The sequence below is a fragment of the Furipterus horrens genome, unplaced genomic scaffold, assembly GCF_987537825.1.
Source record: "Furipterus horrens unplaced genomic scaffold, mFurHor1.1.pri manual_scaffold_12, whole genome shotgun sequence".
In the NCBI taxonomy this organism is placed as follows: Eukaryota; Metazoa; Chordata; class Mammalia; order Chiroptera; family Furipteridae; genus Furipterus; species Furipterus horrens.
Genome location: NW_028327182.1, coordinates 74,038,229 through 74,064,251, shown reverse-complemented (window position 1 = coordinate 74,064,251; position 26,023 = coordinate 74,038,229). Strand labels below are relative to the sequence as shown.

Here is a 26,023-nt window from a genome sequence, read left to right as displayed (position 1 = left end):
TTCCATCTCATGGCACACATAAACTCATTACTGTAATTTATATTACATTTTTGCCTATCTGACAAATAAAAAAGGTATTAATTTTGATTCATTCACACTGGACGGCTATTGTTGTGTTGGCTGTTGTCATTTTTTATTTGACTGTCTAAGGGGAAAGAGGTCAGTGCCCCTGACCAAATAGTCAAGTATTGTATGTTTAAAAATTTTGCTGCACACCGGTTGAAAATCGCTGCTTTAGTCTTTTGCTGCATACGTATATTTATTAATATGTATGTATATAACATTTATAGCATGTTGACATGTTTTAAAGCTATACAGAGTGGGGCAAAAGTAGTTTTATAGTTATGAGTACACAAAAGTTTATTCTTGTATTATTATTTATTAATTATTGTATTATTTTGTCTTTTTTTCTTTTCTTTTTTATTAATTGTTGTTCTATTACAGTTGTCCCAATTTTCCCCTGTTGCTCTATTCTGACCTGCCCACCATCCTCCTCCCCAAGTCCATTCCCACCCTGTTGTCCATGTCCATGGGTCCTTCATACATGTTCCCTGACTAGACCCTTCCCCTTCTTTCCTCCATTATCCCCCTCCTGCCACCCCTCTGGTCATTGTCAGTCTGTTCCTTGTCTCTGTGCTTCTGGTTTTATTTTTCTTGTTTGTTTTGTTCATTAGGTTCCACTTACAGGTGAGATTGTATGGTGTTTTTATTATTTTCTAGATGAACAACTGTAAACCTAGTTTTACTCCACTCTGTATAAATGGTAAATTGAAAGAACTCTACTGCAGTTGACTTTTGCTCGGTAGAATACTGAGATTTGTTTTATGTTGATAGGTATATAGTTTTATTCCATTCATTTGTACTGCATTCCTGTCTCCTGAATCTTTTGGTTAAGTGATATACAAATAAAAGCAGTTTTATTTCTTTTTCTCTACTTTATACTCTTTTTCTCCCTAATCAGCAGGTCTGACCGTTAATACTATTTTAAATAGAAGCAATAATAGTAGACAACCATTTTTTGTTGATTTATACAGCATGCTTTAAATGTTTTACCAGTATAAGGATTGCTGTAGTTTTTTTGTAGCCACCTTTTACTAGGATAAAGAAATTCCATTTGCTTAGGGTGTCTGTCTTAAATGGATGTTGAATTTAATCAACTACTTTTCTTGTACCTATTGAGAGAAGACTCCTACTGTGTAGATTTTCTGTGTGTAAACTATCTTTGCATCCCTGAGATAAACTTATTTTGGTCACTGTGGATTTATTTGTTGTTTTTATATTGTTAGATTTGCTTTGTTAATTTTACTTAGAATATTTTGCCTTGAAGTTTTCTATTTAATACTTACTCTCCGTATCTGATTTTTGCATCAGAATTATACTAGCTTAATAAAATTAGTTGGGTAAGTTTTAGTAGAACAGCCCTGGCAAGATTTTTTGGTGGATACATTTTATCCCCAGCACTTTATTGTGAAATTTTTAACATATAACACGGTTGAAAGACTTAATGAACTTGTGTGAGAATTGAGAAATAGCCCAAAATAAATGTAGATGAAGGAAATTATAAATGAGATTGAAAGGTGTTAAATCAGAAGTAGAAATGATCTAGAGTCCAGAGGAGGGAACAGGAATTGTAGGAAGACATTATTTGAAGGAAAAGATGGCCAAAATTTTTAAAGAACGAATCAAAGACATCAGATTTAGTATTAACAATGAATTACAAAGTAAATAAAAAGATATCTTCACCTAGAAATATTGGAGTGAAATTGTATAATACACTAATTCTCTGTTTTTGACCTGAACCTTAATATATTTTATTTTTCAATGATAATATTTTTCTTTCTTCGACTTGTCTTTGGGTGCACTTTCAAACCAGCCTGATGAATTTTAATGGTCCCTTATTCCTCTCATAATTTAGATTACCTTCTTTACTTATCTTTAAAATATTAAATTTAATATTTTATATCTTATAATTACAATCTGAAATGCTTAGGGGTCTTATTCTACTGTTTTTGCTGTTGTTATTGCTATTAATGTTTTTCTGCTGACCATTGCTCATAGTGACTTATTTCTTTTTGGCATTTGTTACTTTGGTTCATCTTTATCTTTGGGAATATTGGAGGGCCTGGGTTGAGGTGGTGTTCCTCCAGACAATGTGTGTTTTGCTTATGCCAGATTTTCCACAGCATTTAACAGTCAGACCTATTTTACTTTAAAAAGTTATTTTATAAATCCTCAAGGATATGTTTATTGATTTTAAGGAGGGGAAGGGAAGGAGGGAGAAAGAGAAACATTGATAGGTTCGGTTGCCTCCTGTAATACCCTCACTAGGTATTGAACCTGCAACCTAGGTATGTGCCCTGACTGGGAATTGAACCCACAACCTTTTAGTGTACGGGATGACACTCCAATCAGCTGAGCCAACTAGCCAGGGAAGACTATTTTAAATTAATTGCTTGGTTTAGGATTTGATAGATGAGGCATGTATATGGCAAAATTTTAAACATAAATTCATGTATTAGCAGGTCGTGAATACAGATTTTGAAGTTACGCTTCTTTAAACCCAATGCATTCACTTTAAGAAAGGCAAGTTTCCTTATTGATTTTTACAGCTGATGGATTTTTTTTTTCTGCACCCACCTATTTACTGATTCATCATCTTTTATTAGAGCCCAAAGCAATTTAACAACCACCTGTCTCCCATTAAATTGAAAACTCTGTATTCCTGGTTTTGACAATTTGCACCTTTTGGCTTCCACATGTACTTCCCACTCCAGTTTTAGCAAATAAGGGTTTTGTTTACTTTCTTGTAGGCTTACCTATGTAATTGGATTTTTTTTCTAGCATTTCTTTTGCTTTATGCTTAAAGGATTTCCGACTATACAGTTATCTGTATTATAAGAAATGGAAGACACTTTTTTTTTTCATCATTTTGAACATTGTTACTCTAGATGATCTAGTTTTAGAACTCATAGTGACAGTTTTTTGTTCCTAGTTCTCTCCATTCAGTTAGGCTGCTGTATCATATACATTAAAAAAATTTATGGGAGCCCTGACTGGGTGGATGAGTTGGTTGGAGCATCACCTGGTATACCAAAAGGTTGCAGAGGTTGCAGGTTCCATCCCCAATCAGGGCACATACCTTTGATCCCTGGTCAGATGCATATGGAAGGCGACCTGTCAATGTCTTTCTCTCATCAGTGTCTTTCTCTCCCTCTTTCTCCCTCTCCCTCTCTGTCTCTCTGTCTCTCTCTCTTTCCTTCCCCCCAACCTTCCTTTCACTCTCAAATCAATTAACATATCCTCACGGATGTAGAAGAAAATAGTGATAAATTCAAATGTTTTGAGTTATAAAATTAATGATACCTTTCTGTATCAGGTAGTAGAACTGCAGAATAGATTATCTGAAGAATCGAAGAAAGCAGATAAATTAGATTTTGAATATAAGCGACTAAAAGAAAAAGTTGACACTCTTCAAAAAGAAAAGGATGTGAGTATATATTAGGCATTTTGGTTTTGAGCACTACTAAAATTAAGGCTGACACTTAATTCTTTTGTTGACTTTATTAATTCCAGCTATTTATAAATTTAAAAATCAGAGATTCTCTGTATTTTTAAATTTAAGATTTGCTTTTGTGTTTTAGAAATAGATCTAAAATAAAAGATTGAAAGAATGTTTTTATTTCCATTCTAATTTTTTATATTAATATTTCTATCACCATTGCTTCTTTTACATTGTTTTGCTCATGACTTTTTGTAAATGTATGTCGATTTTCTGTTTTCTGTATGATTATTATAAAAGACACAATTCTTTTTGTTCAGCATCTTATGGATCGTCTAAAAATATTTTTCATGACTTTGGATATTTAAATTCTTTGATTTTTTTGTGTTTAATGCAAAGAATGTTATATACATAAGTAGGTACTTACTGTTAAGGATGGTGTAGACAGTTGTGTTCCTTATATTTTAACTGTGGATAGCATATTGCTTACACATGGTAGATACCAATATTGTTAAATGGAAAAAAATGTTGTAATATTTACCTTCTATGATCTTTTCAAAGAAAATCAGAACATTCATGTTTCCTGTTTATCATTTTATTAGGTAAGACAAAGACCACTAATGAATAAACTTATAAAACTTGCAGCTCACTTTCCTTGTTTTTAATCTTGCCAGAGGTTGAGAACAGAAAGGGATTCTCTGAAGGAAACCATTGAAGAGCTCCGTTGTGTACAGGCTCAAGAAGGGCAGCTCACAACTCAAGGTAAGACCATTTCAGTAGCCCAAGCAAGATTATTTATTTCTGATTGTATCAGTATAAATATTAGATTCATTTTAAGATAATTGGACTAATAGATGAAAATGAAAAATTGATGAAGAGGCCATAAAATTGATACATATTTTAGACTGTTACCCAGATATTGTGGCAGATAGTCTATAGTTATGGGATCAAATTTACTTGCCTACTTTATATTTTAATTATATATAAATATTTGATTTTATTAGGTCAAAAGTATAAACATTTCTTCAATCATCTCTGCTAATAATAAACCTGGAAATTCTAGAAAGTTCTTCATAATCTCTTTAAAAATATATCAAACATTGTAAATCAGTGATTTTTTTTTTCAACTGGTATGTAGAGTTTGTATTAATTTATTAAGGAACATTTATCCAAAGAGAGACATGCTATTCTCACAGGACATCATTTAATAAGATTTTAATATTGTTGAGATGATAGTACTACCAAAAGCAGTCTACAGATTCTGTATAATCCTTATTAAAATACCAACAGCATTTTTTTCAGATATAGAAAAATCCATCCTAAAATTTATATGGAATCTCAAGGAACCCTGAATAACCAAAACAATCTTGAAAAGGAAAAAAAAGTTGTAAGACTTGCACTTCCTAGTTTCACAAGTTTAAAGTTAGTAATCAATACAGTGTGCCATAGTCATAAGGAAGACATATATAAACCAATGAAATAGAAAAGAGTACTCAAAAATAAATCCTCACATATGGGGTCAGTTGTCAACAAGAGTGTCAAGACCATTCACTGGGGCAAAGGAAAGTCTTTTCAACAAGTTGTGATAGAAAAACTGGATATTCATATCCAAAAGCATGAAGTTGGACCCTTACACCATATACAAAATTGAACCCAAAATGAGTCAAAGACCTAAATATAAGGGCTGAAACTATAAAACTTTCAGAAGAAAACATGGAGGAAAATCATCATGACATTGGATTTGGCAGTGATTCCTTAGAATTGTTAATTTGGATGAAGCCCAATTTATTTGTGTTTTTCTTTTGTTGCCAAAAGTCTAGGCAACAAAAGAAAAAACAGGTAAGTTGCACTTCATCAAAATTAAAAATTTTTGTGCATCAAATGACACTATCAACAGAGTGAAAAGTCAACTTACAAAATGGAAGAAAATATTTGCAAATCATGTATCTACTAAGTGATTGATATCCAGAATATCTGAAGAGCTTCTGCAGGTCACAACAACAAAAAGCAACTCAGTTTACACATGGTCATAGGTATTGAATAGACATTTCTTAGAGATATACAAATGGCCAATAAGCACATGAAAACATGCTAAATATCAGTAGTCATTAGAGAAATGCAAATCAAACCACAGTGAGATACTACTTTACACTCACTTGGTTGGCTGTTACCAAAAAGGAAAATAACAAGTGTTGGGGAGGATGTGGAGAAGTTGGAAACCTCTTGCATTGGTGATGGTGATATAAAATAGGGCAGCCACTGTGGAAGAATTTGGTGGTTCTTCAAAAAGTTAAAATATAATATTACCATATGATTTAGCAATTCCATTTCTAAGTATATACCCAAAATAATTCAAAGTAATGACTCAACCAGATACTGGTATGCTAATGTTCATAGTAGCATTATTCACAATAGGCAGAAGATAAAAACAATCCATTTGTTCATCAACAAATGAATGGATAAAGAAAATGTGGTGTACACACACAATGGAATACTATTCAGCCATAAAAAGGAATGGAGTTCTGATAAATGCTATATAGGTGAATTTTAAAAACACCATTTTAAGTGAAATAAGCCAGACATAAAAGGAAAAATATTGGTATGGTTCCACTTTATGAGGTATCTAGAATGGGCAACTTCATTGAGGTAGAGAGTAAAAGTTTATGAGGTGGGTAAAGGAGAAAGGAATGGGGAGTTATTGCTTAATGGTTATAGAATTTATGTTTTGGGTGATGAGTTTTGGAAACAGACAGTGGTGATGGTTCCACAACATAGTGACTGTAGTTAACTGTCTTTCAGTTGTTCACCTGAAAATTGTTAAAAATGATAAAATAATGATAATAATTTAAGACAACTGTGACATGATCTTTTACTTGACTAAAAGATTTTAGCTGTTAAAATTAATGCTCAAAGTAGGATTTCATATAGAAACTAAAGGAAATAGTTGTGCTTTCTCTTACCCTTGCATTCATATTTACATATTTATAGGATTAATGCCTCTGGGAAGTCAGGAATCTTCAGATAGTCTGGCAGCAGAGATTGTTACACCTGAAATCAGGTAAGGAGATCATAAAGTTCATGGTTACATTGCACTGTATTTTTGGAGAAAACGGACTCTTCTACAATACCAAAAGGATCATTTCCTTATTCTTTATTACTAATACTTTCAACATGAACTCAATAGTGAATGTCCATGATTTAATCATGTTAGGTGCTTTTCTCAACTGGCCCAAGAGACTTGATCTTCTTGTTTCAGTAGGACAATGTTTTATATATACACACAAACTGATAGCTTTCTGCTGGGTACCGTTAGCAAACATTTAGCAATAAAACCACTTGACCCAAAAACAAAGGTTATGTTTAGTCATCAGCCTGCAAAATAATTAGTCACTAAAATTGATCTTTTAATGACATAGAATGGTCTGGGGAAAATATAATGCAGTAGACAGGAGGAAATATACCCCCATCTCTCCTACTCTTCCCTCAATAGTAGCTTACATTTTTATTCAATCATAGCATTTTTAAAATTTCATTTATTTTAATATGTACCTGTCTGTATGTATAAGAATGGATGGTTGGTGGGCAGGCACCAGTTGTCCAGGAGAAGGAAAATGCTGAATCTGAACATTGCTTTTACCTTCTGTGAACTTATTTGCCCCCTTTGAAATTGACACTGGCCTTGATTCTTGATAATTTCTTTGGGTTATTAAATAATATAATGGTTGTTTAAGAATTTTGTAAGCTGTGAGTTACAGTAGTCATTCAAATACTTGTTGAATAGATGAAGACACTATTAATTGATTGTTGCTGGCATTTATTTAAGACAGACACACAGAAGGAGTATAATGCAACACCAGCTCTGGAAGCATTTTGTGTACCTTTGTCTTTTTTGTCATCTGATATGGTACTTTTTATTGGTACAGTAAAATGTGTTGAATGAATGCTTACTATTTATGAATATTCACAAATACTTATGTCCAATAAACAATTTTTAAAAATATTTTATTTACTTATCTTTAGAGGGGAAGGGAGAGAGAAAGAGAGGGAGAAAAACATCAGTGTGTGGTTGCCTCTCGCACACTCCCAATTGGGGACCCAGCCCGCAACCCAGGCACGTGCCCAGACCGGGAACTGAACCGGTGACTCTGCAGTGCTCAATCCACCAAGCCACACCAGCCCTGGCTAAAAAACAATTTTTAAGGAAGTTTATAGGTATTAAATTGGACTCTTAAACTGAGGAAAAGACCAATGATAAAGACTCAACAAATACAATGGCTTTTTTGAATACAACTCAATACAAATTAAAACATACTCTGTGTCTAGAAGAGCTATCAAGATTAATGGTAAAAGCGATCAAAATTTGCAAAATCTGTTATAGACAGTGGGCTAATAGGTTTAATACATAATGAAATGTACCTATCAAATTTGCAAAACCTATTATAAGTGATAATTTTCACTGATGTTATAGTGTGGAGAAATTGGAAACTCAAACGAGGAATAACTGTAAAGTAGTACAACTTTTTAAAAATTAATTAATTTTTTAATAATCGAGATATAATTGACATGTAAGCTTTATTAGTTTTAGGTATGCAATGTAATGATGTGATATATGTATACGAGGGTGTCCAGAAAAAGTCCAGCCATCGTTAATATAAAGAGAATGGTTTGCGCAATGTCAATGTAACCTGGCAGCCGAGGAGCGTGGACTGGAATGTGCATGCGTGAACAATGATGACTTCACTGTACTAGCTAGTGCCGGTGGTAGATGCCCTTGAGTGAGCATATGTACTGTGTGTCTATCGCATTCAGAATAAGCAAATAGAGCAATGAATCTGTGTCAGATTTTATGTTAAGCTTGAACGTTCCTCTGCTGAAACTATTGGGCTGATTTATAAGGTTACAGCTATGGGCAACTGGTGATTGGCAGCTTCATTATTGCAATCTGCCTGCTCTTGCATCACATCCCGTGCAGAGTTTTTTGGCAAAACAGCAAATCACCCAGGTGACTCAGCTCCCCTACGACCCACATTTGGCACCCTGTGACTTCTGGCTTTTCCCAAAACTTAAATCACCTCTGAAAGGGAAGAGATTTCAGACTGTCAGTGAGATTCAGGAAAATACCATGGGGCAGCTGATGGCGATTGGGAGAACTGTGAGAAGTCCCAAGGTGCCTATTTGAAGGGGACTGAGGCATCATTGTCTTATGTACAATGTTTCTTGTATCTTGTAACTTCTTCAATAAATGTCTCTATTTTCCATATTATGTGGCAGGATACCTTCTGGACAGACTTGTATATTGTGAAGTAATTGCCACAATCAGTTTAGTTAGGATCCATCACCACACATAATGACAATTATTTTTTCTTGTGGTGGTACCAGTTTTCTTTTGAGCATTTTGACAAAATAGTTATATTGTCTAAATGTACCTATCTTTTGACGCAAAAATTACTTCTCTGAGAATTAATCCTAAAGAAATAACCAAGGATATACAGAAAGTTATATTTATAAAGCTGATTATTCTTAGCATGTTAAATCTCAAAATTGGGAACAACCTAAATGCCCAATAACTGGGTATTGATTAATGATTCATATATGCATTTTAACATGTCAGTTAAAATATTGAAGTATTATATTTGATGATATGGAAAGAATGTGAAAATTTAAGTGTAAATAGCAAATATCAATGTAACATGTACTGTGTGATCCATTTTTAAAAAACTATTTTCATGGGTGTAGATGGGCATAGAATTAGAAGGCTGTAGTTTAGCCGTAATAATTTTGCATCATAGAGTTATGGAAGGCTTCTATTTTCTTCTCACGTATCCTTTACCCCTCTGCAGTGAGTGCGTTTTACTTGTCATTGAAAAATGTTAAAGTCATTGTTATCCATACATAAAATATGTCAAGTTCTGTATTATTGCTTGAGTTGGGCCACAAATTTGACTTTCATCTTTTCAACAGCAAAAGTAAAATTGCTTGATTAGTTTCACAGTGTTTACAAAATAAGAGCAGTTTTGTGGATATGTTTATTTTGTTTTTGTGTTTTCTTTTTCCGTGAGAAGCATAGCTTTTCAGTGTCTGGTATGAGTATCATTGTAGAGCCCTCAAAAAAGGACCCTATGTAAACTAAGTGATGAATTATATTTTCAAGAAGTAGATCTTCAGTTGTATCTCCATATGAATTAATATTCAGTTATATCATCCCTGAAGCAAATGTAGTGGCAAGTTTTATGTGGCTGTTTCTTTTAACATCTCTCAGCGGGAGCCTATCCCTCAAAGGCATGACACAAGGAATCCAAAACAACACAGTCCAGTAACTTGGCTCTGATAATCTGTTTGTTACAAAAAATACGATTTTTCATATCTACAGGAATGGGTGGACTACATATCTTGGATACTGTATCTTGCCACCTTACAATTAGTAATTTAAGAGTCTGGCATTAGAGATCACGTTTTTTATGAGAACTAAAGAACAACTGTATAAATGCATTCATAACTTAAATATGTAAATCAGAAAGGAATTAGGCTTTTGAAATTTCTTTCATTACAAATCATGATATTTGGAGAGTTATCTTCAGATTATCCATTCTAAAAAAGAAAGTACTTAAGACCTGAAATGTAATGTCTTAGCCAGTTACAACAGGAGTTACATTCTTCGCAGGTACTTTATTTTTAATTCCTGTTCTATGTATTAAATCTGTAACTATGCATAGCTGGATTTAGATAACTATATTGTATTAATATACCAGGTAATCAGTTTTTCTTTTGCTCATTTAGGGAGAAACTTATTCGTCTTCAGCATGAGAATAAGATGTTAAAACTTAACCAAGAGGGTTCAGACAATGAAAAAATTGCCTTATTGCAGAGTCTTCTGGATGATGCAAATCTACGCAAGAATGAACTGGAGACAGAGAATAGGTAGGAATGTATATAGGCAGCTGCATTTAGCCGCAGGTTTTCTCTACTTGTCTTGATTTTTATTTCCTTAAACAAAGACATGAATTGTATTTTGAGAAGTGATATTATGGTATTCCCTTTCCTTTTAAGAATACTTTAATCCATTTCTCCATTTATGGGCAAGCTTGCCAAAGTTATTGTGTTTCTTTATAATAATATCCCCCTCTTTATTTCTTCAAGCAAAATGATACCAAAGCCCTACCATTTTTTTTTTCTAATCATGAAATTAAAGCTACGTCAAACTTTAACGGTTTTATCATACATTTCTTTATTCCCCATTACTTGGATTTTGGGTTGCTTTCAAGTCTTTCCAAGGAGCTTTTTGGTTCTGACTAATTGATTGTGTTTTATGATATTTACAATGGCCTCCATCTAATAGGCTTGCAATCTTTGTTGACTAATTCAAAAATGGCTAGAATGGATAGTTGAAATAGTCTTATAGTTTGATATATATTTCCATATTGCTTTCTGAAAAGTAAGACAGTTTCCATTAGTAATATATTTATGTACCTTCATATTGAATATAGATTGTCAAATAATTCTTCAACTATTGAAAACCACTCAGATATTATATTTCCTTTTTACTTCAAGTCTCACTAAATTACACGATGTAGGTTTATGATCAGAATTTCTTGTAATTTCTTGAGTAAAAAATAATGTCTTTTTAAACTTTGTTTGAATTCTTGCCCTGTTTTGTTCTTAACTAGGGGCAGTCTTTTACTACTACAATTTCACTAAATTATTTCCTTTTTTTTTTTTAAGAGTTTATTTTTTGTGAGAGGGGAAGGGAGGGAGAGATCTATCATTGATCAGCTATCTCTCACACACCCCCAGCTGGGGACCTGACTTGCAAATCAGGCATGTGCCCTAACTGGGACTTGAAACGGGGACCTATCAGTTCACAGGCCAGCACTAATCCACTGAGCCACACCAGCCGGGGCTCACTGAAATAACCAATAATCTGTTAAATGGCCAATCTGGTGGGAGCAATCAAGACTTTAGCTTTCCTCATCTCTGCTATGTTCATTGTTGTTGATCATTTCCTCCTTCCTCAAATTTTCTTTTTTCTTTTTAAAATTTCAGTAACAACCCTCCCTGTCTTATGTCTCTTCCTATTCTCTCTCTATTCTCTAGGGTGAGGTTCCTCTTTTCTGCCCTGTGCTTGGTGATCTGCCGTGACCACCTTTTTCCTCTTCCACTTTTCTTTACATTCTTCCTAGTCAATATTCTAAGTGTTGTTTTTTTATTCCCTGTGTTCTTGTGCCTCCCTAATACATTTCTCTCCTCTGTTTCCTTCTGTTTCAGGCATATTTGGTGATCGTAATAGCCTCCTCTAGGCCTTCATGCCTTCTCTTTGACCTTTTTAATACATCTTCTACTCTCATACCAATATGATCTTTTTAAAATACCATCTAATTGTGTTTCTTCCTTCTTGCAATCCTCAACGTTACCCAAGACCTAGGGAATCAGACTGATCTACTGAATGTTGCATCATAATGACCTGGAGAATTTCTGAAGATCGAGCTTCAGAATCAGCATCATTAAAGACTGGATGTGTTATTCCAGTTCCAGCCAAATTTTAGGCCAGATTACAGGATAAGTTCCAGATACTTTTGCATTTTACACGGGTTGCACCCAACCACTCATTTTCTTTTCTGATTTTATCTTCAGGCATTCTTACTGGTCATAACTTATTCTTCAGACATACCATTGCTGAACTTACTGTATGTACCCTCTCATTTTCCTGTGTACTTTGGACATATTCAATTCTTTGTCTTGAATCCCCTTTTTTACCTTTAACCACATATTTTATTTATTATCTAGTCTCAATTTAAATCAAGCCTATCCTAATTCCCCTACACAATTAGGTACAGTTCCTGCTTCTTTGAACAGTCATCATCCTTTTTTATACATCTGTGCACTACGTTGAAGCATTTATCTTGTATTTTCTTTGTTTACATTTTGCCTCCCTACTGACTTCCGTGAGTGCAAAAATCTTTTTACTCTAGTGCTGAGCATAGTGCCTGACACAGTTTGAATAAACATATGTCAAAGTGAATTTCAGATGAATAGATAAGCATAGGTACATCAGTTCAACAGAATGTATTACAAAACACTGTGGGAAATCATCATAGAAATATCAAGTACTATGAAAAAATATCAAAAAAAGTGAGCTACAAGTACTATAGCCTTAGGCTTTGTTTTGCTAATGTACTGTCTCTCTAACCAATATGACAACCTAAGGAAAAAGACATAAGTAAAGTCAGAACTTGGAAAATTAATGTACATTTCATTTCTAGGCTGGTGAATCAAAGACTTCTGGAAGTTCAGTCACAAGTTGAAGAATTGCAGAAATCTTTACAGGATCAAGGATCAAAAGCAGAAGATGTAAGTTTTAATGTGTACCAACCATGGTCCAACAGTTTCACAATGTTAACAAAACCTATTAGTTTTGTTTCTTTGCTTGATGTTCTCTATTAAATAATTTATAATTGTATTGGTTGTAGAAAAGAAAGTGTTTTCCTTTTACCAGCATTCCTTATTAAAAGAGCCAGTTGGTACTTTATCTCCTTCAGATTTACTCTCCTGGGAATTAGAAGTTCATTTGTAGTTATCAACTAGGAAGTTAATTGAGCTTTATGTTCTGCAAGTGCTCAACGCATAATTCAAAGTATAGGATTTTCCCTGTGGTTAAAAGAAAATGCTGGTAGAAACAGCATGTTTAAGTAAAAATTTTTTATGTGAAATTGGCATTTTAAAAAAATGTCACCCCTAGAATCACATCATCTCTAAATTCTGAATCCCTCTTGCTACCCCTAATACACACTTAAATGTAAGTTCACTGACTTTTTAAAATACTTCCCTAGCACTCGGTGTATCTGTCATCGCCCTGTCTGTTTGACAGATAGATACACGCTCACACTAGAACATAGTGAAGGTGTAGAACTAGCAACCTGGTGCTCACTGTCTATCATAGTGCTTACGTAGCACATAGTGGCCCCTCGTTCTCTGATGAAAAATGAATTACACTTTGCCAATTCTTTATTTGTAAGGAGCAGTATACAATAGAGCTGGACTCTATAAAGTGCTGAAAAATAATGTAAAAGAAGGGGGGCAATCCTAAATTTTAGTGACCAATCTTTGCCACAGCCAACTGGGTTTTGGTTTGTTGGTTTTTTGTTTCTTGTTGCAAGTGTAGTTGCTATAAACTCTGACTTTTCAGTATAAGCCTATTTGGCTGTTCCCATTGGTAGAGTCATTTTGGGATCAGCGTCAACACTAGATAGATCCTGTTTTATCAGCCCTATTAACATAAGAGGGTATCAGGACAAGAGGAATCAAATGGAGACTTAGACTAGTGCAGTACTTAAAAAAATATTAGATATAAAAAGTTCATCAGTGACCTAATTTTAAGAATTTTGTTAGATTTATGATCTTAGATTGGCAGCATGTTCTTTGCAGTGGTTTTGGTTCATTCTTTTTTATTTTTTCCAGCTTAAAATTTAGTTTATTAAACCAGTATTTTTTTTAAAAAAGAGACTTAAAAGAGCAGTATTACTAATCTATTCAAATCATCTTTTTAAATTTTTTATTATTATTTTAAATTAATTTGTTATTTTTCTATTACAGTTGTCCCACTTTTTCTCCTGTTTCTCCCCCTACCCCACCCAGTCCTTCGCCCACAGGCAGTCCCCACCCGTTGTCCATGTCCATGGGTCATTTATACTGGTTCCTTGGTTCATTCTTAATTAATGTGTTGGTAGTTCTTCTTAGATTCCCAGGTTGATTTCAACTTCCTAGAATTGTCACCAGCATTTAAACTACTTTATTCCCTATTAAAATGGAACTAGTTTGAAATGGTTTACTTTTAAAACATGCTTTTATCCAGAATGCCAAAAAATAAAGACATGAAGCAAAACCACCATTTGTGTATTAAAATCGTAAGCCTAAGTAAGAGGACCTTAGAGATGAGCCTAAGTGGGTAACATTTCTTAGTTCAGTGAAAGCTCTGGGTCTCTCACACTGAGGGAAATGTAAACTTAATTTTGACCCTTGAAAGTTTGACGTCCTTTTTGTTGTTTAGCTGTGGTTGAGAGGGGATGGGCCTGTGGTACATGGAAAGTAAAGACTGTGACACATCAGTATCAACTCAGCCTTAGTGCTGTAGCAATAACCTTTGTATGTGATTCTCTTATATTAAAATATACCTGAAGAAATATATTCTGTAAAAAATAATTTTGCATAGCCTGGTTAAGTATTACTGTGGTAACCAAATTTAAATATGCTGTTTGCCATTACTTTTAGAGAGCATATTTCAGAACTGAAATGCAAGTCCTATAAAGTACTATTTATACAAATTGGTCCGTTTGTTTGACTGTCCAGATGCTCACGAGATGTCTTCCTCTGAATTCTTAGAGATTCTTTCAGAACTCTTTTCCACATATAGGAAATATTCAGTTGGAAACTTTTGTTATTCTGATGGTATGCCTCAAAATGGTTTAAAGAAATAGTGTGGTACAGGGTATGTGGTTCTTTCCCCCAGCAGACTTTTGATGTTTTTATATTCTCTCTTTCACTAACCCACAGCGTTGCACCTCAGGAATATGTAGTACATAGAACCACCTGCCAAATGGAATTGGTCCCCTCTGAAGAACAACATAATTTCTACTTATTTCTGTTACCCAAAGCACAGTCCTTTCAGTAACCTTAAGTTAGAGTAGGATGGTTTGCACATTTTTATTATTATTTTTATGTCATTTATTTTTAGCATGGAAGCAGAAAAGCATTGTTATATCCAGTCATATGGATAATTTGAGCTAGCCACAGTGTATAAAACTCCAGAGAACATGACAGGATGAGGAGACCATAGAAGAAAGAAAAATGTACATTTTTGAAAAAAAATGCCTATCTTTTACTTCTGTTCATGAATTACTAAATCGTTCCTTCTATTGGCTGCTGTGTTTGCTTCATACTAATATGTCCTCTCTGTCTCTTGGCATGGTTTCTGCTCAAGGCTATTGTAAGTATGGCTTCCTATTCATTTCTATTTATTGAGCAACTTTATTATTTATATATTATCTGCCATCATAGTTGATGGTATTAAAAATTTAAAAGAATTTTATGCAGAATGAACATACCAATATAACTTTCCTTACAGGTTTATGTGCTTTACTTAAAGGATATCTGTCACTTGAAAACTACTGAATGTCTCCCCAGTCTCACCTTTTTCAACTGTGGGATGGCCTAATATTACTCAGTGTTCTGAGGTTAACATGAGACAATGTATATGACATGCTTTAGTGAAGTGCCTGGCATATTAACCACTCATTGAATCATTATTTTATTAAGTATTATCTCAGTTAAAATTAATTTTGCAGAGCCTGATCAAAACATAAGTGCAAAATTAAAGTATTTTCATTTTGCCCTGTATACTCAAGAAGGAACAAACATGATTGGTAGTTAATAGGGTTATTATCTTATTTTTTGTATTTGGGGGAAGCAGTGATAGAGGTCTTCGTGGTCCACTGATCTAGCTATAGTTAACGTGCTGAGCAAAGAAATGAATTTGAAATGTTCTTGATCTTAAATAATAGTTACAGTAATCATTATCAAATAAGGTGACTGAAAATCGAAGAACTTAGTGTGTGGAGTTTTTTCTCCTCATCACTGTAATTGATTGATTGAATAATTTGTTTAATATGCCTATATTAATTGGGTTTCACTGAATTAATTATATAACTATCTCAAAATGAAATGGTTTATGGAATTCACTAATTATATGCACCTTACAAGTGTTAGATTTAGGTATGAAACCTAGTGGTCCTATATAGTGCCACTATTTATGATTTTTAGGTCAGTTCTGTTCTCCTACTTTTCAGGAGACTTCTAAAAATACCCAGTCAAAGCTGCATTCTCTAGCATACTAAATTCTCTGTAGATATAATCCTTCATATTCCCATACCATCACATAAATTATTTGTAACCTGTGCACATTTGCAAATTACTGATTAAGTCATAAGTACTTAAGGAAATTGATTCCAGACTTTATCATGATGCATGGAAAACAATGTAAAAAGTGTCTTATGGAAAGTTATTTTTAGCATTCTACCTGCATCAAGAGTCCAGGAATATTAGGTCTCTACATAAGTGACTTTTATTCATTTCCCTGACTATAAATAGAGAATTCAGATGTGCAGTTATTGGGTATTTTATACCAATTGCTGTCACGTATAGCCTGCTCTGTCCCTTATAAAATGAAATAAACTTGGGTACATTGTGTGTTTTGAGCTCTTTGACCAGAGAAATTACTGAGGGTTCATTCAGAGTTAGTTACTACTATGCTCTTAATTTTTAGAAAATAATTATTAGTTGTAAAAATGTTAAGTAATAAAGTATTTTTATTTTCTATTTTCAGTCAGTTCTTCTAAAAAAGAAACTTGAAGAACATCTGTAAGTATAAAAGCTATTGAGGTTCATTATTATATTATTTGGTAAAGCATAAGTATTTAATATTATGTGGTTACAGAGTGTCCAGACAATGACTTGGGTGTCCCTGGAAGATATGGAACATTATAAGGCATATATTAATAGTGTCTAAATGGTCATCTCCACCCCAGATTCTCAAATCAAAACAACGTCTGCTTTAGAATTCTTTTCAAATGAAAGTAATGGGTTTTGTAACTTCATGATAGTCCTTATAACCATAGTTAGGAGTTTGAGACACTCTAGATCTTTCTGTTCTTAATTTTAGAACTCGTTTTTTTGCAATAAGATTTTGCACTCTAAACTTCTGCAAAGTTTTAAACTTAATTTTTAAAATATCCTTATTCCTAGGGAAGAAATGAAGATCATTAAGTTCTTTGTACCCTCTTGTGCAGATTGATGTAAAAGAAGTGACATTTTAAACTCTTGAGATTTTGTCTCTATTTTTTAACTTTTTAAAATCTATTAATTAAATTCATGTTGGATTAGTCTTTTCATCTTTGTTTTATGGCATTCTGTGTTATGCAAATATATTCCAAAAATAAAATACTTAGATTTTTCATTTCAAGTGAAAAAATGCAAAATAGTGGTGGGTGACACAGTGTTATATATTTTGTTACAGAGAGAAGCTGCATGAAGCCAATAATGAATTGCAGAAGAAGAGAGCCATTATTGAAGACCTTGAACCAAGATTTAACAACAGCTGTGAGTTTTTCCCAATAAGCATAGTTTTAAACTGGTTAGCCTGACTTTATCCTAGTGTTAGTTTATATAAAATTGCTTGTTTTGGGAATAGGCCCTATTACATATTTTAACCATTAAAGGATTTACTTTATTTTTTAAAAGAATATATAATCATCACAATATTTCTTAAATTTCTGATTATATTTGTGCTTTCCTTAACAATGGATGCTAATGAATATCTTACGACATTAGTTATTTTCATATGTAGTTGAATGTAAAGTCAGTCAGACTTTTACTTCTCTTGAAATTTTCACACATAGGTAGCTTGATTTGATTAATTCTTTTGTGTGGAAGTTGGAGCAAGACACAGCTTTTACCTTTTTTTATTGATAAAATATACATAACATAAAAATGACTATTTTAACCATTTTAGGTATACAGTTCAATGGCATTAAGTATATTCACATTGTTGTGCAACCACAAGTAATTACTCAACTATCCAGTATAGTGATGTTGTGCAACTACCATCATCTCCAGGACTTTTTCATCATCGCAAACTGAAACTCTGTACCCCCTGGCCCCTATTAACAACTATTCTACTTTCTGTCTCTGTGAATTTGACTATTTTATGTATTTCCATTCATTTAAGTAGAAACATAATACTCTTTGTCCTTTTGTGTCTGGCTTATTTCACTTAGCATAATATCTTTCATTTTTACTTAGCATAACATCTCCATTTTGTAGCATGCATCAGAATGAAGGCTGAATAATATTTGATTGCATGTGTATACCACATTTTGTATACCCATTCATCCATCAATGGATATTTAAGCATTTTCATACTGGAGTTTTTCTTTATAAGAAAAGCTTTTTATAAAAAGAATTATGAATTATTTTTTTAAAATGAATTATAGGAACAGATCAATCTCTCAAAACTATTAACTACTTACTATTAGTTGAAATAATTTTAAAGTTACAATTAAAAATTTATTTTTACTGTCTCACCTGCAGCCTTAAAAATTGAAGAATTACAAGAAGCTCTACGAAAGAAAGAAGAGGAAATGAAACAAATGGAAGAACGATATAAGAAATACTTAGAGAAAGCTAAAAGTGTAAGTATGTATTTGTGGGCATCTCACTTCACTTTCTGATCACGTTTCACTGACTTCTCAAAATGAAATGCAGGTACACTGACTTCTCATGCAGAGAATCAGAAGAACAAGAAGAAAATGTACCTTTATATAGGAAATAAGTGGCAGTCACCACCTTAACTAGTAATCAGAATGACCTGTACTAATGGTCGGATTACCAACATCTTGTGCCTTCTGATGGAGTATCATTGCCAATAATATTTAACCTGAATCTAAGCAATCTTCTAGACCTAACTCAGTTCCCAGGGAAAATGAGGTTATTGTAATAAGTTAAATAACACTTTCAGGAAGTTGTCTGATAAATGCAGAATTTGGGATAAAAGACTGTGTTTTGAAAAAGAAATAGGCATTAATGTGGGGGAACACAAGAGGCTATTACAATTTTTAAAAGCCCAAAGGGATCTAAGGACTAAATGTAATACGTAAATCTTTGATCTGGGATTGGGACACAAGGGCAGTTAGAAAAGATGTTTTGGGGACATCTGTGGAAATGCGGATTTGGATCAAGTAGTGATGATTTGTATAGGTATTAATTGTCTTACAGATGATAAACTTATTGTGATTGTGTAGGAGAATGTTCTTAGTCAAAGGAGATGCATTTTGAGTGTTTAAGGGTTATGTGTATGAGGTCTGCAAATTGCTTTAGAATAGTCCCCCAAACAAGCAAATGTGGTGTGTGTGTGTGTGTGTGTGTGTGTGTTTACAGAAATCAAATGAAGTGCAGTGATTGGTAAATATGTGTTAAAGGAAGTGGGTTTTTATTGTTCTGCTTTTTCAAAGTTTTCTAAAGGTGTGGTCATTTTTTATAGTAAAAGTATTGGGCCAAAAAGCAAAAAGACCTTTCCCAGAAGACCACTAGTTGGCCAGCTAGAATTGCATCGCATGCCCATGCATAAACCACGCAGCTGGCAGAAGAGGAGATGGCTCACAATGTCAGGCTTTTTAAACCATCAGGACCCTCTTTCTAAGTACACATCTGATCGGAGGCAAAGGGCTAACCGAGTCCAGTCAGAGGAAAAGGAAAGAGTCAACAGCTGTCAGTAGTGTTTGCTGCAGTAGAGTTTATTAATTTTAAGTGATGGTGACTTCTTATAACTGATTATTTTACATAATTAAAAAGTCTTATATAATTAAAAGTTATAGTAATTGAATATTACTTCATACATTCAAATCCTTGTAAGATAGGTTTCATTTTCATAAGGTTTATCTTTTTTATTTTTAATAAGTGCTTCCTTAGATATTACATTCTTTCAGTTTGAGACTTAAGATTTTTTTCTTTATTACTCTTCACAGGTTATCCGTACTTTAGATCCTAAACAGAATCAAGGAGCAGCACCAGAAATACAAGCTCTTAAAAACCAGCTTCAGGAACGGGATCGACAATTCCATTCATTAGAGGTAGTTCACTGTACTATACATAGGATATTTGATTTTTGATTCTTTTTTTTTTCTGGAAGACTTGTTATATGCCCTTGTCTCCATTAATTTAAAGTATTAATTGTGACTTTTATTGATATTGATTTGCTTTTCATCTTTACTTGTTTACATATGCTTGTTTTTTAGAAAGAATATGAGAAGACAAAGAGTCAAAGAGAGATGGAGGAGAAATGTATTGTTAGTGCCTGGTACAATATGGTAAGAAAATAACACTTCAAAACCTTGCAAAGTTCTGTGAATATGTAATATTTATTACATGCCCTTTAGTGTAGAAGTAATTCTACCAAATGGATCTAAAACTAATTGCTGTCCTAACATACACTAACAAAATCCTAATGCTGACCTTAGGACTGAAAAGCAGATATGAGAACCATCATAATACGCATGGTTAGGGCGTTTTAGACACATCATTATCCCTAGTGAATAGAAGGATACATGAGAGTGATTTCTGTCTCTCAGAACCGTTTTCTTCTAGGGGAAAGGGACTTTAATAATATCTAAATACTGCTGTAGTTGCTTTTATTTTGTGAGACTATTTCAGTATCTTCACAGGAGTGGTACTTAGACACTGAGTGTAGTTTAACTATCTCAAAGGGTTTGGAAATGTTTATGGTTAGACCCTGAATGACTGGAAGTTTTGAAATTGGATTTTTTACCACATGCACACAAAAACTGTAAATGTATTGCAGGGGAAAATAAATGCTCATCAACATTCTGGGCTTCAATAAGGTTTTCTGAATATGAATAGCTGTGGATTTTGAAGGATGCTGTACTTTCTTCAGTATTTTTTCCTAGACTTTTTGTCATCTTTTTCTTCTTTGTCCTTTTTCCCAGTAAGACCACTTCTGCCTGTTAGTTGCCCAAGATAGGGAATTAAGCCAGATTCCTTTCTTCAGCCCTCTTCAATCCTATAGTTGTGTTACTTGGCACAATACCATTGTTTCCATTTTACTGTTATAATTGATACTATGTCTTAAAGGTTAGTGCCCAGGCTTCCTAATTCTGTGATTTAATCTTTGTCAAAAATTTATGCAATTTCATGACGTCCACATTTATATTTGCCTTGGTTAAAACTACATATTTAAGATTTTTTCACAATTTTTAAAAAATGAGAGAAAATCATTGGCTTTAGAATACTATTGCTGTTAACAAGTATAGGTTTCTTGAAAATTAAAGTAAGAACATAGAGCCCTGAGAGCATCGTCCTGATATGCCAAGGTTGCAGGTTTAATACCTGGTCAGGGCACATACAGGAGTCAACCAGTGAATGCATAAATAAGTGGAACAGCCCTCTTGCTCTCCTTTTCTCTCTCTCTCTCCCCCTCTCCCTCCCTCTCCCTCTTTACTTCTCCCTCTCCCTCTCTAAAATCAATAAATAAAAGAAAAATTGTTTTAATAGAAAAAAAACTATATTTAAGGAAGTCCTTGGGGAACTAGTCTTGATTCCACCTATTCTGTTTCCTCTTTATCCTTCTTAAAGTTAGTAAGGGCCATCTTGGAGTTCTGCCCCTCAATCCTTACTAGTCACTTCATATTCTCAATTGATTTTTATGACTGCACATACTGTGATTCTTAATTCTTATGGGACTAAATTTATTTATCCTGTGATACAGTATTAAAGAATAGTCCTAATTTTCAGCTATTCAGAGAATGAAGGAATAACTCTGGGTAGACTCACACCAGTTATATTCAGATAACATAGCCAGTAACAGCTTCACACATATATTCAGGAATTCTGCATCTCACTCACCCGAAATGGAGTGAGGATGACAGGTGTTGGCAAAGGTGTGCAGTATCTCAGAGGATGGCGTTGGGGTGTGTACTGAGGTCTTGAAAGTGTATGAAGAATTTGAATAAGTTGCTTGGAATGTGAAAGTGAAAAAATAGTACATTTTATTTTTATTTAAAAATTTTTTAATAGTATATTTTAAATAAAATATAATTGTTAATATGTGTAGCCAAGTTAATAAATATAGATTACCAATAGATATTTGTTAGTTTTATTCAAATCCTTTAATACTTTGATTTCAAATTGAGTGGAAAACTTGTTCAGGATTTTCTTATAGGCAGAATGGAAGAATGTGTTAATGTATTTAGGTACATATGATAGACTGCAAATCTATTAAAAATGCAAAGGCATGACCAGTGTTTTTCCTAGAGGCTAACTAGTGATAGGAAGACTTACGTTTTAATCTTCTGTTTTCTGTGCCAGTTTGTCCAGTACATTCTGGGAAGGCTGTGTGTCTTTTCACATAACTTGGCTGTCTGTCTGACTCTCCTCCTAACTCCCAATGGCTCATTTCTCCCTTGCTGCCTTCCACTGTCTCCATCAGTTTACTTGTATGCAGTCACTGGTGAGATTACACAGCCACTCTCAGTGCTTAATGTTTGTCTGGTGGCGAGAGTGCCTCACTGGCTTATTAACTGAGTACCAAAACCACTTTTTTCTTGATCTACTCTTAGGTTGGTCATTGTGGTTATTCCTCCGTGTTTAGAAAATGTGCCCCCAGAGGTTACTTCCCTCCTGTTAAGGTGCTTGGGTCCAGCAATTATGGCTCCTCTCCCTTCTAAGCTAGTAAGCCATCCTCCTGTCTTCAAGAAAGACCCCCTGCTCCCTATTGGTCCCTCTTGTTTTGGGCTGCCAGGAACTTTTCTTAATTTGTTTGAAAATGCAAGTCTGCCTGAAGTGAAGAAAAACAGCATGGTGGTATGTATGATACCTAGTGTGCCTTTCCACCTTAAGAAACAGCAAGTATATTGGTGGTTTTCCATTTTAGATATGCCCTGTGATTTCCACAACCCCTTATGAATCAACTGCTACCGTGTTTCCCTGAAAATAAGACAGTGTCTTATATTAATTTTTGCTCCTAAAGACGCGCAAGGTCTTATTTTCAGGAGATGTCTTATTTTTCCATGAACAAGAATTCACATTTATTGTTGAAGAAAAAGTCAACATTTATTAATATACTGTAGTCATGTCATCACAAACATCAGCATAACCAGCCAAACTCTGAATTCCATCAAGAATTTGGGGGGAGCTGTAGCAATGACTGCTGCTAGGTCTTCTTTTCAGGGGAGGCCTTATATTTCTAAGCTTGAAAAAAATTGCACTAGGTCTTATTTTCGGGGGATGTCTTATTTTCAGGGAAACAGGGTACCAATCAATTGCACTTTTTTTCCCTTCAAAAATCACTTCATATGTTTGATTTGAAAGGGAAGTATGTATGATTGAGGATGGGTACTTTAGTCCAAAAATCTCTCTCTCTTGTCTGTTGTTTTGGTTATTGTCAATTCAGAAAATTAAGCCTTAATTTTTCCAAAGGAAAATTTGTACCTAATTGTTGGAATTGAAATGTCTATAAAATTTTAATCTATAATGAGCAGAATTAACATTCCTAGTTGTACTTTATGATGCAATGTAACAAAATCTGCATGATGAAATTGTCTATTGTGAGAGTATGTTCCACTATTTTTTCATTGATTACCTTCTTTTCTTATGTGCTATAGGGAATGACTCTGCATAAAAAGGCGGCCGAAGATAGACTTGCTAGTACAGGTTCAGGGCAGTCGTTTCTGGCTAGGCAAAGACAAGCAACCAGCACAAGAAGATCTTACCCCGGCCATGTTCAACCAGCCACAGCAAGGTAGACAAGTCTTGCTATTAGAAAAAACACCCTGCATTCAAACATACTTCTGTTACACATAACACCATTTCAGGAAATTCAACCAGCTTATTTTTTGTCTCTACGTTATGTTAATTAGTTGTTTCTCATTTGAGGACTTTCTCTCTGGATCTATAATGTTTTAGTTTCTTGGTCGTTTATTCTGTAGTCCTTTCAGTTTCTTTTAATGTGCCAAAAAAATGTTAAATGCCCAATTAAAAGTGGTGTGTAATAGTGTAGTACTTTTCTTTGTATGAAAACGTCCTTTCTCCAATGGTGTAGGCTTTGTAATGAATTAGATTTTCTGCCAATAATTGATATACAATTTATATTCTTTATTGTGCCTCCGTGTTACCATGCTTTACAAGAATGTCTTGTTTAAAGGGAATTAATCTTTTTATGAGGTATTAATCTGTGTTTTCAGTTGTTTTCCAAATGTACTTCAAATAACTAGCGTATTTGCTATATAAAAATGAATGGTTGGCAAGTGCACTTTTTGCAAAGACATAAATACATTGGCAGAGGTGCTGATCAGATCTTACCTAAGGCACCTGATACAATTATTTAGAGGGAAAAATTAGTTTTCATATTGTTTTATAGGAAATTAAATTTGTTCGAAGATTTGGAAACTATTTTTAAAACATAAATACATAAAATTTTATTATTTCCTGCTCTCTTGTTGCTGGCAGAAGTGAATGCATTGGTTAGGTTGTTGGGGGGAAATTATAGACAAGGAGAAAATCAGGCAGTGCATTAATTTTTTCTTGTTTTGGAATATCACAGTAACTGAGGATCAAATTCTGGCAGTGTGGCTGATACTAATAGTTTCAATTGCATCTAGAGACCTATTTTTCATATACTTACAAGTAATAGGTAGCAGTACCTTATGGGCAACTTCCTTGTTGACTTGCATCTCATTGTTTTACTTATTCGTTAATATAAACACTTCTGTGTGTCAATAATTCCTAATACTTACCATCTTAATATCAGTCATTAAGATCAATAAGTGATTTCTTATATGGGATGTTACGATAGGCCTCTTTTTACATTTTTTCTTAATTCTATGTATTAGTCTAAGAATTTGCTACTGAACAGATTCTCTTAGGTATTTGGTTGCATCAAAGTGTTTAGATTTGTTGACTGATTGATTGTAAACCATGTTTATTTACATTGATGAATGGTTGTCAAGTAATAATGATTCTAAAGCACTTTGACTATATAAGGTGCTATATAATGTAAAATATCATTTATTTGAGAATGAAATGCCTCTGCCTGACTTTACATATTGACTTAAGTATTTGGCCCCCAATGATATTTAAGTTCCCTTCCAGCCTTTTTTCTTGTACCATAGCCCATTTTTTTAAAGCAAAAAATTACTTGAATTAGGTGAATTTTTTATTTGTTTTTGTTTTTAGATAGGTCACCTAATAAGAGAATTTTATTTCATGTACTTGCTGTGTAGAAGTTCAGGTTTCATTTAGTTCTGGATATTAAATACAAATTAGTAACTTTGAATCAAGCTAAATGTAATTGAGAATTTTCAGAAACTATATTCAAATGTTTGATTTTAAATTCTTACTTCCATTTTTATAAGAAAATTGACCTAAAAATTAGTAGTGTTTTCATTTGTCCTCAGAAATCATACTTGAAGAAAGTATTAGGATATACACAGAAATGACTTCGTGCATTGTGGTAATTTTTACATTAAGTACAGAAATCTAAGCACAGTGTGAATGCTTCTGCCTGAAATGACCAAAAGCAGGAAGAATTAGTAATAATGGAGAGAATCACGTGAGTAGAATGCATTGTGGGGTTTCAGGAGGCTAAGCAGACTGAATCAACATAAAAGGTTTTGATAATGAAAGATCAGAAACTATCTAGGGCGTTCTTACTCCCAGTCCTCGTTTTACAAATCACATTTGGGTCCAACAGTTTTGAAAGTGTGTGTGAACACTAACCTTGGAAAAATTAAAATAATTGGGAAATTATACCCACAGAATAAGGTAGATGAACAGAAAAGAGTCTGAGCTATTTATTAAAAGGGTTATATATCATAAGATATGAGGTTTTCATTTTACTTCCTGCATGTTTCCTGCCCCAGTCCTGGTCTCTGACCCACCACCAGCTCAGATAGTTCTCTAAATGGGTTG

At 33.7% G+C, this 26,023-nt stretch overlaps 1 protein-coding gene across 1 annotated transcript in view; it reads left to right on the top strand.

Annotated features, from left to right (window-relative positions):
* HOOK3 (hook microtubule tethering protein 3) overlaps positions 1–25,220 on the top strand; it is a 73,077-nt gene extending 47,857 nt beyond the window's left edge. The window contains exons 12-22 of the mRNA XM_090257970.1: positions 3,377–3,487; positions 4,174–4,261; positions 6,488–6,557; positions 10,277–10,417; positions 12,757–12,844; positions 16,872–16,906; positions 17,562–17,644; positions 18,635–18,735; positions 20,068–20,172; positions 20,338–20,409; positions 23,719–25,220. Of these exons, the coding sequence (XP_090114096.1) occupies positions 3,377–3,487; positions 4,174–4,261; positions 6,488–6,557; positions 10,277–10,417; positions 12,757–12,844; positions 16,872–16,906; positions 17,562–17,644; positions 18,635–18,735; positions 20,068–20,172; positions 20,338–20,409; positions 23,719–23,859 (1,035 nt within the window). The 3' untranslated portion in view covers positions 23,860–25,220. The remainder of the gene's footprint in view (positions 1–3,376; positions 3,488–4,173; positions 4,262–6,487; positions 6,558–10,276; positions 10,418–12,756; positions 12,845–16,871; positions 16,907–17,561; positions 17,645–18,634; positions 18,736–20,067; positions 20,173–20,337; positions 20,410–23,718) is intronic.
* The last annotated feature ends 803 nt before the right edge of the window (positions 25,221–26,023 follow it).